The sequence below is a fragment of the Salmo trutta genome, chromosome 11 (assembly GCF_901001165.1).
Source record: "Salmo trutta chromosome 11, fSalTru1.1, whole genome shotgun sequence".
Lineage (NCBI taxonomy): Eukaryota > Metazoa > Chordata > Actinopteri > Salmoniformes > Salmonidae > Salmo > Salmo trutta.
In genome coordinates this window covers 7653533-7669058 of record NC_042967.1, presented here as the reverse complement: position 1 = coordinate 7669058, position 15526 = coordinate 7653533, and the positions used below count along the sequence as shown (strand labels likewise).

General features: G+C 45.6%; 2 protein-coding genes across 2 annotated transcripts in view; both read right to left on the bottom strand.

The window, feature by feature from the left end:
* Positions 1 to 15526, bottom strand: part of LOC115201881 (zinc finger protein GLI4-like) — a 225254-nt gene that overhangs the window by 101539 nt on the left and 108189 nt on the right. The gene's annotated exons all lie outside the window — the stretch shown is intronic.
* Positions 9454 to 12110, bottom strand: LOC115201866 (gastrula zinc finger protein XlCGF48.2-like). The gene is made up of 3 exons (XM_029765744.1): positions 11600 to 12110; positions 11410 to 11525; positions 9454 to 11229 (listed from the first exon to the last, which is right to left on the bottom strand). The coding sequence occupies exons 1-3, from the start codon at positions 11862 to 11864 to the stop codon at positions 10063 to 10065; spliced, it is 1548 nt and encodes a 515-aa protein (XP_029621604.1). The 5' UTR covers positions 11865 to 12110; the 3' UTR covers positions 9454 to 10062.

Genomic DNA, 15526 nt, shown 5'->3' with positions numbered 1-15526 from the left:
CATCCTTCTAGACCTATCTGCTGTCTTTGATACTGTGAACCATCAGATCCTCCTCTCCACCCTCTCCGAGTTGGGCATCTCCGGCGCGGCTCACTCTTGGATTGCGTCCTACCTGACAGGTCGCTCCTACCAGGTGGCGTGGCGAGAATCTATCTCCGCACCACGTGCTCTCACCACTGGTGTCCCCCAGGGCTCAGTTCTAGGCCCTCTCCTATTCTCGCTATACACCAAGTCACTTGGCTCTGTCATATCCTCACATGGTCTCTCCTATCATTGCTACGCAGACGACACACAATTAATCTTCTCCTTTCCCCCTTCTGATAACCAGGTGGTGAATCGCATCTCTGCATGTCTGGCAGACATATCAGTGTGGATGACGGATCACCACCTCAAGCTGAACCTCGGCAAGACGGAGCTGCTCTTCCTCCCGGGGAAGGACTGCCCGTTCCATGATCTCGCCATCACGGTTGACAACTCCATTGTGTCCTCCTCCCAGAGTGCTAAGAGCCTTGGCGTGACCCTGGACAACACCCTGTCGTTCTCCGCTAACATCAAGGCAGTGACCCGATCCTGTAGGTTCATGCTCTACAACATTCGCAGAGTACGACCCTGCCTTACACAGGAAGCGGTGCAGGTCCTAATCCAGGCACTTGTCATCTCCCGTCTGGATTACTGCAACTCGCTGTTGGCTGGGCTCCCTGCCTGTGCCATTAAACCCCTACAACTCATCCAGAACGACGCAGCCCGTCTGGTGTTCAACCTTCCCAAGTTCTCTCACTTCACCCCGCTCCTCCGCACACTCCACTGGCTTCAGTTGAAGCCCGCATCTGCTACAAGACCATGGTGCTTGCCTACGGAGCTGCGAGGGGAACGGCACCTCCGTACCTTCAGGCTCTGATCAGTCCCTACACCCAAACAAGGGCACTGCGTTCATCCACCTCTGGCCTGCTGGCCCCCCTACCTCTGCGGAAGCACAGTTCCCGCTCAGCCCAGTCAAAACTGTTCGCTGCTCTGGCACCCCAATGGTGGAACAAGCTCCCTCACGACACCAGGACAGCGGAGTCAATCACCACCTTCCGGAGACACCTAAAACCCCACCTCTTTAAGGAATACCTGGGATAGGATAAAGTAATCATTCTAACCCACCCCCCCTACTCCCCCCCCCCCCAAAAAAAGAAAAAACTAATAATTAGATGTACTATTGTAAAGTGGCTGTTCCACTGGATATCATAAGGTGAATGCACCAATTTGTAAGTCACTCTGGATAAGAGCGTCTGCTAAATGACGTAAATGTAAATGTAAGCTAGACCCTGGGTGGTGAAGAAACTGAGTGCCCAGAGCTAGTGACTTGGGGCCTGACTGGGCTACAGACTATGAGCTAGGGGGAGTTAGACCTATCGGGACAGAGAGCCGTGGGCCTACTGTGATAGGAGACTGGGGACCTAGCATAGCAAGAAACTGTGAAGACATTAGGTGATCAGGGAACTGAGAGCTATGATGCTATGGACCTACTGGGGCTATAGACTGAGGACCAAGTAGGACAGAGGGTGAGGTGTTTTTCTATGACAGGACACTGAACACCTCGGTCAGGAGGGGCTAGCAAGAACACCAAGGCTGGGACTGGCAGGTCCCATCAGCCAGGGGCTGACAGGGCCTGGACAGCAGACATGGACCGAACCACTGCAGCAGAGACTGGAGGGGGCCCCCAGGGAGGAGCAGGGAGATGTCTTTAGACAGCAGCAGGCTGGACATCGAAGGTGGGACTTAGCAGATCCCACCAGACAGGGACCGGAGAGGTCTGAGTGGCACGGCCAGACTTGTTGCCAACAGCAGCTGCAGGCAGGGCTCCCGCATTCTGGACCAACTGACATTCTGATGTGTCGGCTGGAGTAGGAGTAGGAGTTCTCCCTCAGGGTGGGAGCTCTGGCAGCTCCTCCATCCCTGGAGAAGGCACTGGAACCACTATGAGGGATGCCACAGAGGGAGTCAGTTGGAGCACAGTGGTATGGTGCTCCCCCAGGGTGGGCTCAGGCAGCTCCTCTGGCCCTGGGGAAGGCTGAGGGTTCCATGGTCGGAGCGGGTGTAGTAGACCCCACTACTACCTTGAGCTCCAAGGTAGGCGCAGGCTGGATCTTAACAGCTGAAGGATCTGAGACCCGGGCTGATGGCGACGCTGATGGTGAGGGCGTCGTTGACGGCTCATGCTAATGGTGACGCTGATGAGCAGTTTTAAACATGGTGAGAGTGGAGTTGGGCTGCAGGGTGTAAATCTGCAGCATCCCCTTGACGGTGAGCCACAGCAGCTGGCAGTGAATGAGCTGTACTGCGGCGGAGGACCTCGGACCTGTCCCTTATAGCATGCAACCGATCCTTCTGCAACAAGTTGGGGGGGGAAGTGCCTTGCTGTGTCTTGTGTCTGTGTCTCTGCTTACTGGCATCCTTGGGCTGCAGCAGTTACTAGGTCTGGCTCGAAAGGACCAGGAAAAAAATAGGGTTGGGTTGTAGAATAGGAGACTTAGCTGCCTGACTAAATTAACCAGAGCATTCACACTGATATAGGCCTACAGTAAATTGCATTATGGCTGAGCCATGGACATGACAAACGATGTCAATAAGCCAGATTAAGTTCACTATTGATAAGGTCTAAAATGAGTGAAAACTTTCAATCAAATTCTAATCACAACGGCTTGTTCTAAATAGTAAGGCCTACAAGCAACATAATTGCTCCCTCTGGGCATGCATTATTAACATAGCGCAGACAAAGGAGGGTTTTACGCAAAACATTTCTGCAACTATTTTTCTCAATAATAATATATTTACTGTGAACACTGAGGCTGTACCCGCTATGAATTACAGTTTTAACAGTGGCCAAGTAGGCTACTGTGACTATTTGATCATAATGTAGGCCTACCAGAGTCGCCTACCATCAAAAACAAGAAAACGCATCCCATAACATTTTAACATGGAAATAGCTGTTCTATCATTCAGCCTACAGTAGCAGCCAATGTGTGGTGTTCAATCCTACATTCCATGAGACTTTTGAAAAAAAACATGCAGGGCTTGACATCAACCTGTTTATCCACTTGTCCTTTACGACGAGGAGGTGACTGAAAATGTTGTGTTTGATGCAAGAAACCACCTTACAAAATAAAATGCATTCATATTCCCATACTATTATTACAGAGATTCACACAAATGATTCTCCCCTCTGCGTATTGGCTACTTAGCTTATTCAAGACGGTCTCAAAATACAACACAAAACTCTTTACCTGACTCACTTTTCAAAGATGGCTAGAAATGCACACATGTTGTGCTCTTGTTGGAAGCAACCCCTCCCCCATTGTTGACTAGAAATGAGTTATAACTGGGCTAATAACTCACTAACTAGCAAAGAATATGAACAAATATGCACACGTGGCTACATGCAGCTTTCACTTTGATTTCAAAACAAGCTCATCTACTTTAGACCGCTCCCACAGTAGCCTAAACACAGTCCAGTTCAAAGTGAATGGCACAGATCCATATATGGCAAGGGCTATTTGCATATAGGTCCTACTATTATATCAGAAGCATGATATAATCAAATCGACAGGATAAAAAAGATTGCTGTTGAAGCAGCCTTCGTTATAGCCTATAGGGATAAGGGTAGCCTACAGAGGGCTTGGTTTGTAACGGAAAACAAGCAATTGTTACAGGAAATACTTTCTAAATACAAGGGTCACCAGCATATCTCATCTCTCATTTCACGATGGGCATGTAGCCTACATGGAGAGGTTTTTACACACATCCAAAACGGGAGCTTGTTAAAATAACGTAGGCCTATCCAATACATAGATAAAAAGGGGATCAAGGATAATCCTGAATGAATCCTGAATAATGATGAATGAGAAAGTTAGACACACACATATCATACCCGCTAGACATGCTAACCTCTCACCATTACAATAACATGGGAGGTTAGCATTTTATATCATACCCGCTAGACATGCTAACCTCTCACCATTACAATAACATGGGAGGTTAGCATTTTATATCATACCCGCTAGACATGCTAACCTCTCACCATTACAATAACATGGGAGGTTAGCATTTTATATCATACCCGCTAGACATGCTAACCTCTCACCATTACAATAACATGGGAGGTTAGCATTTTTCTGGGGGGGTAGGATATTTGTGCGTCTGTACATTTCTCATCATTCATTATTCACAATTCATTTAGGACTATCTGTAATCATGGTAGCATCCACATTAATGAGGAAGTGTTTAGAAAACATACATTCTTATTTACGACACTAGTGACTCCAAAATGACAATACATTACTCGCCATTTATTTCTATTGGGCACAAAATCATCTGAAACAACCAAAACAAACAGAAAATGCATCCAACAAATTTGTAGTCACAAGCTTGGTGTAATCATTGCTTGCAAGGAATATGGGACCAAATACAAAACTTTTGACCACTTTAATACACATAAGTGAATTTGTCCCAATCATTTTCGTCCCCTAAAATGGGGGGACTATGTACAAAAACTGTTAAACTGTTCACTCAATATGGATGAAAATGCCCTCAAATTAAAGCTGGCAGTCTGCTCTTTAACCTCATAGTCATTGTATAATTTCAAATCCCAAAGTGCTAGAGTACAGAGCCAAAACAACAAAAAATCTGTCACTGTCCCAAAAATTACAGAGGGCACTGTATTTCTAAGCAGTCTCACGAGCAAAACCTTTTATTGATAGGCTTGGCTACTTGGCGAACCCAATGGGCAGGACAAAAAAAACAGCCTTGTTTATTAATACAAGGGTTACCAGCACAAAAAGCACATATCTTCTCTTGTTCCATGAGTAGAAGAGCAATTTGCGTCACGGCTGGATAGGTTGCACTTCCGCTCACAAAATCCATGCCAGTTACAACTATGACCTGCTTTTCCTTGGTTTTAAATGTCTCTATATGCGCTACATGAAATTGTGACTTTTGCACTTGTTTTCAACGACACACCTTAAATATTGCCACCCCTCCCACCTCAGAGCTAGTGAGCTGAGATTAGACAAAAATTGCTGAACCTAGCGCATGGGGTGGAAAACGCCAGTGTCAGTTTTTAACATACTGAAATTACAAACTAACGTGAGCTTGCCCTGCCATAACGCCAGGTGAAAATAGAGCCCCAAATCTCCTATGATCATTATCTTTCAAGCTGAGAGCAGACTTGTATAGAAAGAACAGTGTTAGCAAGAATATAATACAAAATAATGACTTTATTTAATCTACATCACCTCAGTAAGGTAAGTATTCAACTGGCCTTGTTCTAGCCTTGGTTTACTATGTCTATAAAAACAGGTATTTACACAAACCTGTATCAAATGACAAGTTAACAAAGGGCTAATGAGTGGTTAATTGTCCTCTTACCCAGTGGTGAAGTGGTGCAACAACAAAAAATCCCGAATACGAAGAAAAGGCGCCCTGTGTAATTGTTTTAATGTGAAACAGTGACATACTCTGAATGACCTAAAATGATAGAATCCATATTGGTCTTTCACAGTCAGGCCAAAACATAGAGATGGAAAGAGGCCTCATCATTGTATCCGTGCCATTATGGCGTCTGGCAGCACGGGCAGCGCCACTGTGTCGATCTCCATTTTGAAGTAGCCAAGTTTTTTTCCCACAAATTGTATTTTGGATCATTTGCCCGTAGGCCTACCACCGCGTGCACATTGCGAAAATGTGAATAAAGACTAAATTATCAACATTGTAAGATAAACATTCTAGATCTGCTCCATCATCTTTATTGACACAGTTTATACCTCCACTGCACTACTTTGACAGACATCGTGGGGATTAAGAAGCGACTATACTCATTGTCCACTGAAAAATAAGTGGGTATACGGCCACCTGTGTACACCCTCCAGAACGCCACTGCTCTTACTCCAGGACACGTCACATGATAACTATATGTCAGCTAAAGCATGGTTCCCAGACATCTCAAGCCACACTGCTACAATTTCTCCCCATTGTGGACACTCCTATGTCTGATAAGGCTACTCCGGAAGGAGAAGCTCTTGTAACATAGTTTGCACTTGAAGGGCCTCTCCTTGGTGTGAACGGTCTGGTGCTCCTTCACATAGCTCGCCTCAGCGAAACGCTTCCCACACGTGAGGCAGGCATACGGCTTGTCAGCATCTGTCCTATTGCTTGACCTCTTACGTTGTGACCCTATGACACCAGAGGTGGTAGAAGCAGGAGCCACCACCTTCAGGTGGTTAGTCTTTGAGCTCCCTGCTTGACCTCTAGCCATTGTTTGGGTGTTGTTTGGATTGTGTGCTGTGTTATAGGCTAGGTACCTCTTGTGGTGAACACCCATCCTGACCCTGTCTGTATTGGTGGGGTAACGCTGAGGTAACTGAGGAAGGCTAGACCCAGGCTCAGGCCTTCTATGAACCCAGTCACCAGGCATTAGATGAGACCCTGAAGGAGAAGACAGACTTCCTGATAGACTACCACCAGGGAGGTCTCCCACCACGCTCTGTGAAGGCTGAAGCCCAGGGTGACCTGCTCTGTTCATCATGGATACTGTGGTGTTTGTATCATAGGAACAGGAGGGTCTCTCTCTACCAGCCATTGGCCCTGCTTCATCCCTGCACTGAGACTGTGAAGAGAAGGGTCTGGGCTGCAGACTGGATCCCTGACTGGAGCCTCTGTCTCTCTGATGACCACCAGGACTGAGGTTGTTCAGTCCACCTGTCCACTGGTTGTGTTCTGTGTGGTGGAGTCTCTGTCCCCCGTGGTTCGGTCCTTGTTCCGACTCTGGAAGGAAGAGCGATGGCTCCTGATGCAGGGTTCTGATCCGGGGCCAGGGTTTGTGACCAGCCACCTCAGAGGTCCAGTATTTCCAGCCAGCAACACCAGATATCAGCAGGTCCTCATGGACTGCAGACTTTAAACACAAATTGAATAGAAAAGTATAAAGGTTTATATAAGAAACTTTGCTGTACACACAGAAACATGACATTATATTATAAAATGTTAACCACAGTCAAGCCCATCTCTAACAATGGGATTCAAGTACTTAACAATATGGCGCCGTTGGAGTTTATTATTAAAAAACATCCATATGTGTTGATAAAAAAATGATATACTGTTTTGGTTCCACTGAGATAAGGGAAACTCAGTCGCAGCAATTATTTAAAAAATAGTCAGTCAATTTTGTAATTCAGTTCAACAAAATGGTCACACACTCATAACGTGAAGTTAAATCTGGTACCTTCACTGATAGAATGCATTTTTAAATACTTTGAAGGAAAAATGTAATAAGACACGATCATTATTTCACTATAAACCACAGTATCAAACAGAACAAGGTTGTCACTCTTCATCAGTAAAGCATTTTTACAGACACCATCACACCAACCATCACCATATCATCTACTCTGCCTCATCACACACATTCTTTCCTCAGTTCACCTCATCCAGTTCCCTACTACATCCTAAACCAACAGAATTAACTACAATCTAACTAACTAGTACTACATTACATTATACGGGGTCTGTGTGCATTTTCTGCTGGTGTATCCTGAGGTAGCTACTCTCTGAGAACCTCTTCCCACAGTGTGTACAGGCGAACAGCCTCTCTTCTGTGTGGACCTTCAGCTGGTGCTGGTGGGAGAACCTCTTCTAACACTGGGGGCAGCTGTAGGATTTCTCCCCTGTCTGGACTCTCTGGTGCCTCTTCAGGTTGGATGTGTCTGAGAAACTGGCACAGGACCAGTGGCACCCCAACAATGTCTCTCCCGTGTGTATCCTCTGGTGGATCTCCACCTGTTTGGGGAAACTGAAGGCTTTCCCACAGAATGAACACACGCTTCTCTTTGCCAATACATCTGCTGATAGCATCACTACTACTGTAATTTGTCAATGGGCTTGTGTAGCTTGTCTGAGGTCTGGTTTAACATTAGGAGAGTGTGAGGAGCATGAAGGCCAGGGAGTGTCTGTGTTGTCACAGGGTCCATGTTCCAGTTGATAGATCCTATAGAAGGCAGGCTGAAGGCAGCACCTGTTAGGGGGTTAACCTGAGGCCCCATCAGTCTCTCTGAATCATAATTATAGGAGCAGGACGGAGCATCGCTAGCCGAGTCTGTCTGTTCTCTCCTGCCGCATATGCACACCTCCCCGTCCCCGTGGACCAAATCTATGTCTCGCCCTGGTCTCATCCAGTCTGTTGTTATGGAGTTCAGTTGTTGTTTTGTGTTTGACTGTCTGTTTCTGGTTGTGGTTAACAGTGTTGTACCCCAGCCTAGAGTTGAAGACGCTGTCCCATCCACTGACCTCCACTATGTCGCCTTTGGTCCTGGCCTGCTCTGTGATGTCGTCCCCTGGGCCCTTGGCTGCATCGGTCTGGTAATCCAAGATGGCCGCCCAGTCTCCACTATCAACCTCCAGCCAACCACCTGCAAGAAGAGGTTAGAAAATAGACTTTAAAAACATGGCAAAGAATTCTGCATATGGAGTTTTTTTTGTAAATTACCTGGTCAAGTTCATACATTATAATGTCTGTTTTTGTATGTAAACATAAGTTGTACTGATTTCAGTTCAGGAATAAGGAAAATTAGGAAAAAAGCTAGCCAGGCGCATCACTATTCCAATATTACTGTATGTAGGCTATATGTATTTCACCCTTACCTTGCTCCCCCATCTTTACTCCACTCAGCAGGTCAATGCTCTCTGCTCCATCTTCTACTGTCTCCTCTTTGACTAGCAGCAGGTCAGGCTTCCCATCCTCCATGTCTACTGACTGTCAGAGATACAGAGTGAGAGGATGTTGGATCAAGACATCTGATATGAGAACCCTGCTATGGAGCATCTTCTGATTGGGCAATGAGGGATTAATCACGACCTGGCCTTTATCCGTACCTCAGTGAGACTGTGTTTGGTCCTGTGCTGCTCAGATGATTCCTCTGTGGGTTCAGGAGGAGGTGTAGTCTGGTTGTCCTCCATGACCATGGTCCCCTCAAGGTTCCCCAGACCCTCCTCACACCCTTCTTCCTTCACCAGCAGCACCTCTGGACCCTCCTCCTCCTGAAAGAGACAGGCGATACAGATTACACAGACATACACTCCCTCAGGTACGTACACACAGATAAACACACTTTCAACATTGAGTGTTTTCCATCCCCACTATGTTTGAGTCCTATACTGTAGTTACAGAAGGACTTCATTATTGTTAAACCCATCATGGTGGACATGAATATGATATTGTGGGTAAATTAGTTAGCTATAGAGTCAGACAAACCTGACTAAACTATTTTGACGTGTACAGTAAGTGTTTGTTAGTGTGTGGGTATGTGTAGGTATATTTAGCAAGTGTATATTGGTTATAAAGTGCTGTCGTTTTTATGCAGAATACGGTGAGATCAGATGTGATGTATACTAAAGAGAGTCAAAATGAAAGTCTTAGAATGAAAGTCCCATTTTGTGTTTATTAAACAAGTTTTAAATACATCATATGAAAACCACACATACGTCTTAACTAAAATGATGCATTCATTTTCTCATTAAAAGTGTCTGGAAGTAATGAAATAGGCATTTCCTAACATCATATAGCCTACACAGTACAAACACAATATATAATAGACTTTTTAGGCTTATATATCACACAATGTCTGCAAGCAATATTCTACCCAGGAATATTCAACACTGAAATCTGTTACTCTCGTTATTCCAAATGCATCTGTGGATCTCTGCTGACAACAATGAAAATTAACCTTTGTCTTTAAAGGAAGACTCAGCATCATGAGGTTTCCAGGAGCAGCACCGCAGATATTGCGATGAGTGCGATGCAAGACTTTGGTCTCACCTAGTCACAAAGAGTACCTGCGCATGCGCACAGCTCGGGAACAAAACCGCAGAGAAGTTTAGCCTCTCGCTTCAACGGTCTTAGTTGTTGCAGAAATTGACCCATTACTGCTGTTTTTACTTTGTGCTTTGCATCATCTCGCTGAGTCTACCTTTAACGCAGGGTTAAATCTAAACATCAGAAGCCATCGAGTGGAATGGTTACTTTCTATGTTATAGAGTGGAATGGTTTTTCTGCTGGTGTATCCTTAGGCATCTTCTCTCTGAGAACCTCTTCCCGCAGTGGGTACAGGCAAATGGCCTTTCTCCCGTGTGGACCTTCAGGTGCGTCTTCAGCTGGTGCTGGCGAGAGAACCTCTTCTCACACTGGGGGCAGCTGTAGGGTTTCTCCCCTGTGTGGACCCTCTGGTGCCTCTTCAGGCTGCAGGCCTGGGCGAAGCACATGTGACACTGGGGGCAGCTGAATGGTTTCTCCCCTGTGTGGACCCTCTGGTGGATCTCCACCTTCTGGGGGCAGCTGAAGCCTTTGTTACAGAACATGCAGAGGAACCGTTTCTCTTTACTATTGACTGATGTTGCTCCCCCTCCCTGAGCTCTAGCCCTGTCGTTTGAGTGCAATACCTGATCGAAAAGGATGAGGCCGTGTGAATCGGAATGCCCCATCGACATGGACTCTGGAACACAATCCCTGAACGTGTGTGAAAGGGAGTGGGTGGTGACATTTGGATTTGTCTCTAAGCTTTCCCTGTAATCTAAGAAATCTCTGCCCTGTGAGTGTCTGTCTCCAAGGTGACGATCTGCATTCCATGTGGGAGGAACGTCACCCTCCACTTTCACCTCATCTACCACTATAACCTCCCCTTTCTTATCTAGGCACCCTTCAGAGTATAAACTACTACTGTACCGGTTCCAGTCCCCTCTAGACAGATCAGTCTGTGTGTCTAAACCCAAGGATATGTTGCCTGGTTCCATCTCTGTAGCGTAAGAACAAGACGGATCATCACCGCCAGTGTCTAACGCGTCACCATCTCCACGGGAATGAACCGTCCTCTGGTGAAATACCGGTAAATACTCTGAGCTGGGAGCAGGACGACAGCCCAGTCTCCCCAGCCCTAGTCTCTCTGGGTCTGATCTGTGGTCAGATCCTGTGTGTACAGTTAAGATCTTGGTGTCTGTCTCTGACTTGAGGACGGCGTTCGGCGTTCCACTGACCTCCGTGATGCTGCATCGGGTCCTGGGCTGCGCTCGGGTGGTGGTGGGGTTCTCCGTGGCTATAGGGGGTGCTCCGGCCGCTCCAGTCTGGATGTTTCTGCTGTGCCGTGGGTCTTCCTCTCCTTCAGACCTCTCCTGCTTGATCCCTGGAACTGAAGCCTCTGCAGACTGACACAAGAAGATAGGTAATTACCAGTACTTTGCAGAGAAGTCTCACAAGCTCCCCTATGGCAGGTAAATGAGGATGTACTGTACATGTAAGCACGTGAATAGCTGAGGGGAGCCTTACTGAAATAAACAGGGACATTTGATTTACAAAGTAACTGTCATTCTTTATGCAACACTAACCTCTATCACAATACAGTGCTGGGTTGAGGTTCCACTCCCCTCATCAACAGTGATTGGTTGGTCATCTCTCGATGTATTGTGTCCCGCTGGCTTCACAAAACTCCTGTGGCCTTCACCTGAGAGTGGGGAAAAAGTGGTGGTTAGATACTGTAAATGCTCAAGTCTCGGCCTTCTGCTAAATGTAAAGTACCTCTTGCCAGTGCTCTGTATCTGACACTACTGGGACGACTGGCGAGGACGCGCTCTCGCATTGTCCTCTCTGCGCGTTCCCGTGCCACCTTCAGTTCCAGTAGTTTCCTCCGCAATGTCCTGTTTTCTTTCTGGCTTTGAGTTATTTCCAAACGAAACACTGCATAGTCGTCGTCTACGAGTTTACAAATCTCTGCCACAGCTGCATTCGCTAGAACCTCCATAATGGAGGCTATTTGAGTGTGAAAAACCATACAGTTAGCCATTTTTAGCTAACGTTAGCAGCTATCGTTACCTAGATAACATGTATCAACCAAGTCCTGTCTCCAACGCGAATTAAACACTACATGGGCTAAATATGTAACGCTGTGCAGTTAAATTAGTCATATTTTGAGTTCAAGAGTGTTAATAAAGGTTTCAATAACAACAATAAAAACGCTAACTTGGAAATTCTTCTTGGTCACGTCTTTGTGTGATTTTCCGGCAGACTAGACGCTGTGTTGCGCATTGCTGCCTTTCACAGGTCGGAGTGTGAATTGCACATTTTGTCACAAAAAAATAGTTCAAGCAAAGTAAAAAAGTAAATCTCACCACCATCTAACTCTACACATATACACCACTATAACCCAAAAACCAACCACCCCTATCTCACGACTTTAGCCCTACCAGATCCTACTCCAGGAGAACAGCCTGGGAGGATGGAACCTATACTCTTGAACCCCCCTGTAGATCTTCTGCACTAAAATCTTACACCCATAAATGTCTCTGCTGCTGCCACTACCACATCTATTTTCTGGGATTTATGCTCCATCAGTGCAATACAAATAATAACCATAGCAATAAACGCAAGAAATCCTACCTTAATAAAGCTCATCCTCTCTGGATCTTTCTCTTCAGGCCTACTCACTGGGGGGGGGGCTCCCAGTCAAATCACTCACCCTTGAGCTATCCTCTATTTGCTTTACTGCCTCAGCGTAGGAAACTTTCTGCCCCACTCGAACTGTGGTAATCTCAACCTGTCTTTCTCTCACATGGCTTTTCTGATCCCCAGCTGCACAGTTGACACAGTGCTTTCTCTATCCCAACTTTACACTTCCCCTTACTATGCCCTCCTGAACATTTCTCACATCGTGGGATCTCTTTTCTACACAATGCTGCAACATGTCCGAATTCTTGGCACCTAAAGCACCGTAGCGGGTTTGGAAAATAGGACCTAACAGAATAGCATATCCAGTTGAAGTCGGAAGTTTACATACACCTTAGCAAAATACATTTAAACTCAGTTATTCATATTCCTGACATTTAATCCTAGTAAAAATGATCTGTTTTAGGAAGAAGCCACTGCTCCAAAACCGCCATAAAAAAAGCCAGACTACGGTTTGCAACTGCACATGAGGACAAAGATCGTACTTTTTGGAGAAATGTCCTCTGGTCTGATGAAACAAAAATAGAACTGCTTGACCATAATGATCATCGTTATGTTAAGAGGAAAAAGGGGGACGCTTGCAAGCCAAAGAACACCATCCCAACTGTGAAGCACGGGGGTGGCAGCATCATGTTGTAGGGGTGCTTTGCTGCAGGAGGGACTGGTGCACTTCACAAAATAGATAGCATCATGAGGCAGGAAAATTATGTGGATATATTGAAGCAACATCTCAAGACATCAATCAGGAAGTTAAAGCTTGGTTGCAAATGGGTCTTCCAAATGGACAATGACCCCAAGCTTACTTCCAAAGTTGTGGAAAATGGCTTAAGGACAACAAAATCAAGGTATTGGCGTGGCTATCACAAACCCTGACCTCAATCCTATAGAACATTTGTGGGCGGAACTGAAAAGGCGTGTGCGAGCAAGGAGGCCTACAAACCTGACTCAGTTACACCAGCTCTGTCAGGAGGAATCGGCCAAAATTCACCCAACTTATTGTGGGAAGCTTGTGGAAGGCTACCTGAAACATTTGACCCAAGTTAAACAATTTAAAGGCGATGCTACCAAATACTAAATGAGTGTAACGCCCTGGCCATAGAGAGGGGTTTTTTGTTCTTTATTTTGGTTAGGCCAGGGTGTTACATTGGGTGGGCGTTCTATGTTCCTTTCTCTATGTTTTTGTATTTCTTTGTTTTGGGCCGTGTGTGGCTCCCAATCAGGCACAGCTGAAGCTCGTTGTTGCTGATTGGGAGTCACACATAAGGAGCATGTTTTTCCTTTGGGTTTTGTGGGTAATTGTTTCTGTTTAGTGTTTGCACCTGACAGGACTGTTTGGCTGTCGGTTTTTGTCTAACGTGTTCTTTCTTTAATAAATTCCTGAAGATGAACACATCCTCCGCTGCACCTTGGTCTCATTTGAACGACGGCCGTTACAATGAGTGTATGTAAACTTCTGACCCACTGGGAATGTGATGAAAGAAATAAAAGCTGAAATAAATCATTCTCTCTACTATTATTCTGACATTTCACATTCTTAAAAGAAAGTGGTGTTCCTAACTGAGCTAAGACAGGGAATTTTTACTAGGATTAATGTCATAAATTGTGAAAAACTGAATTTAAATGTATTTGGCTAAGGTGTATGTAAACTTCCGACTTCAACTGTATGTCGATATAGTACTCGTTTGACTGTGGATATAGATACTTTTGTACCTGTTTCCTCCAGCATCTTCACAAGGTCCTTTGCTGTTGTTCTGGGATTGATTTGCACTTTCATCTCTAGGAGACAGAACGCGTCTCCTTTCTGAGCGGTATGACGGCTGTGTAGTCCCATGGTGTTTATACTTGCGTACTATTGTTTGTACAGTTGAACGTGGTACCTTCAGACATTTGGAAATTGCTCCCAAGGATGACCCAGACTTGTGGAGGTCTACATTTTTTTTCTGAGGTCTTGGCTGTTTTCTTTTGATTTTCCCATGATGTCAATCAAAGAGACACTGAGTTTGAAGGTAGGCCTTGAAATACATCCACAGGTACACCTCCAATTGACTCAAATGATGTCAGAAGCTTCTAAAGCCATTTTATTCTAAAGCTTCTAAAGAATTTTCCAAGCTGTTTAAAGGCACGGTCAACTTGGTGTATGTAAACTTCTGACCCACTGGAATTGTGATTCAACAAATTATAAGTGAAATAATCTGCCTGTAAACAATTGTTGGAAAAATTACTTGTCATGCACTAAGTAGATTTGCCAAAACTATAGCTTGTTAACAAGAAATTTGTGGAGTGGTTGAAAAACAAGTTTTAATGACTCCAACCTAAGTGTATGTAAATTTCCGACTTCAACTGTACTCTTAACGTAACTTTATAACTACTGTTCCCTGAAGGAGGGAAATGAGGTATAACATACTATGGTTGAAGGATCTAAAATCCAATGAAGGCCAAAGAAATCCACACCTCGCTGGAAGTCCCGCCTTCCACAGGCGAAAAGTGTGAAGCTCGATCCATTCCTTCAATTTAATACTGCTCTTCAACGAGCCCAGTAACGGGCGGTGCGGGGCCAAACGGGTGTCGTACCTCGTTTCCCTCCTTCAGGGAACAGTAGTTATAGTCATAACGTTACCTTACCTTTCATTCAGTCAACTTTCAGTCCCCTGTCCCCGCAGTAAGCACGCTGTGGGCTAAACTGGGAGCGGTGACATTCAAGCGATAAAATCTCACAAAAGTGTGTGGTGATGCCCAACTCGCCACAGCACAAATATCTCCTACAGTCAACCCTTTAAACAACACCCAAGACGCTGCCAGAACCCTGGTGGAGTTGGGGCCTATAGCGCTACAGTAGTTAACCCTTGCTGCGCTATGCCAGGGAGATCCAGTGGGAGAGAATCTGCTTAGAGAGCAAGTTAGGCACCTCTTGTGGTGAACACCCATCCTGACCCTGTCTGTATTGGTGGGGTAACCATGAGGTAACTGAGGAAGTCTAGACCCAGACCTTTATGAACCCATTCA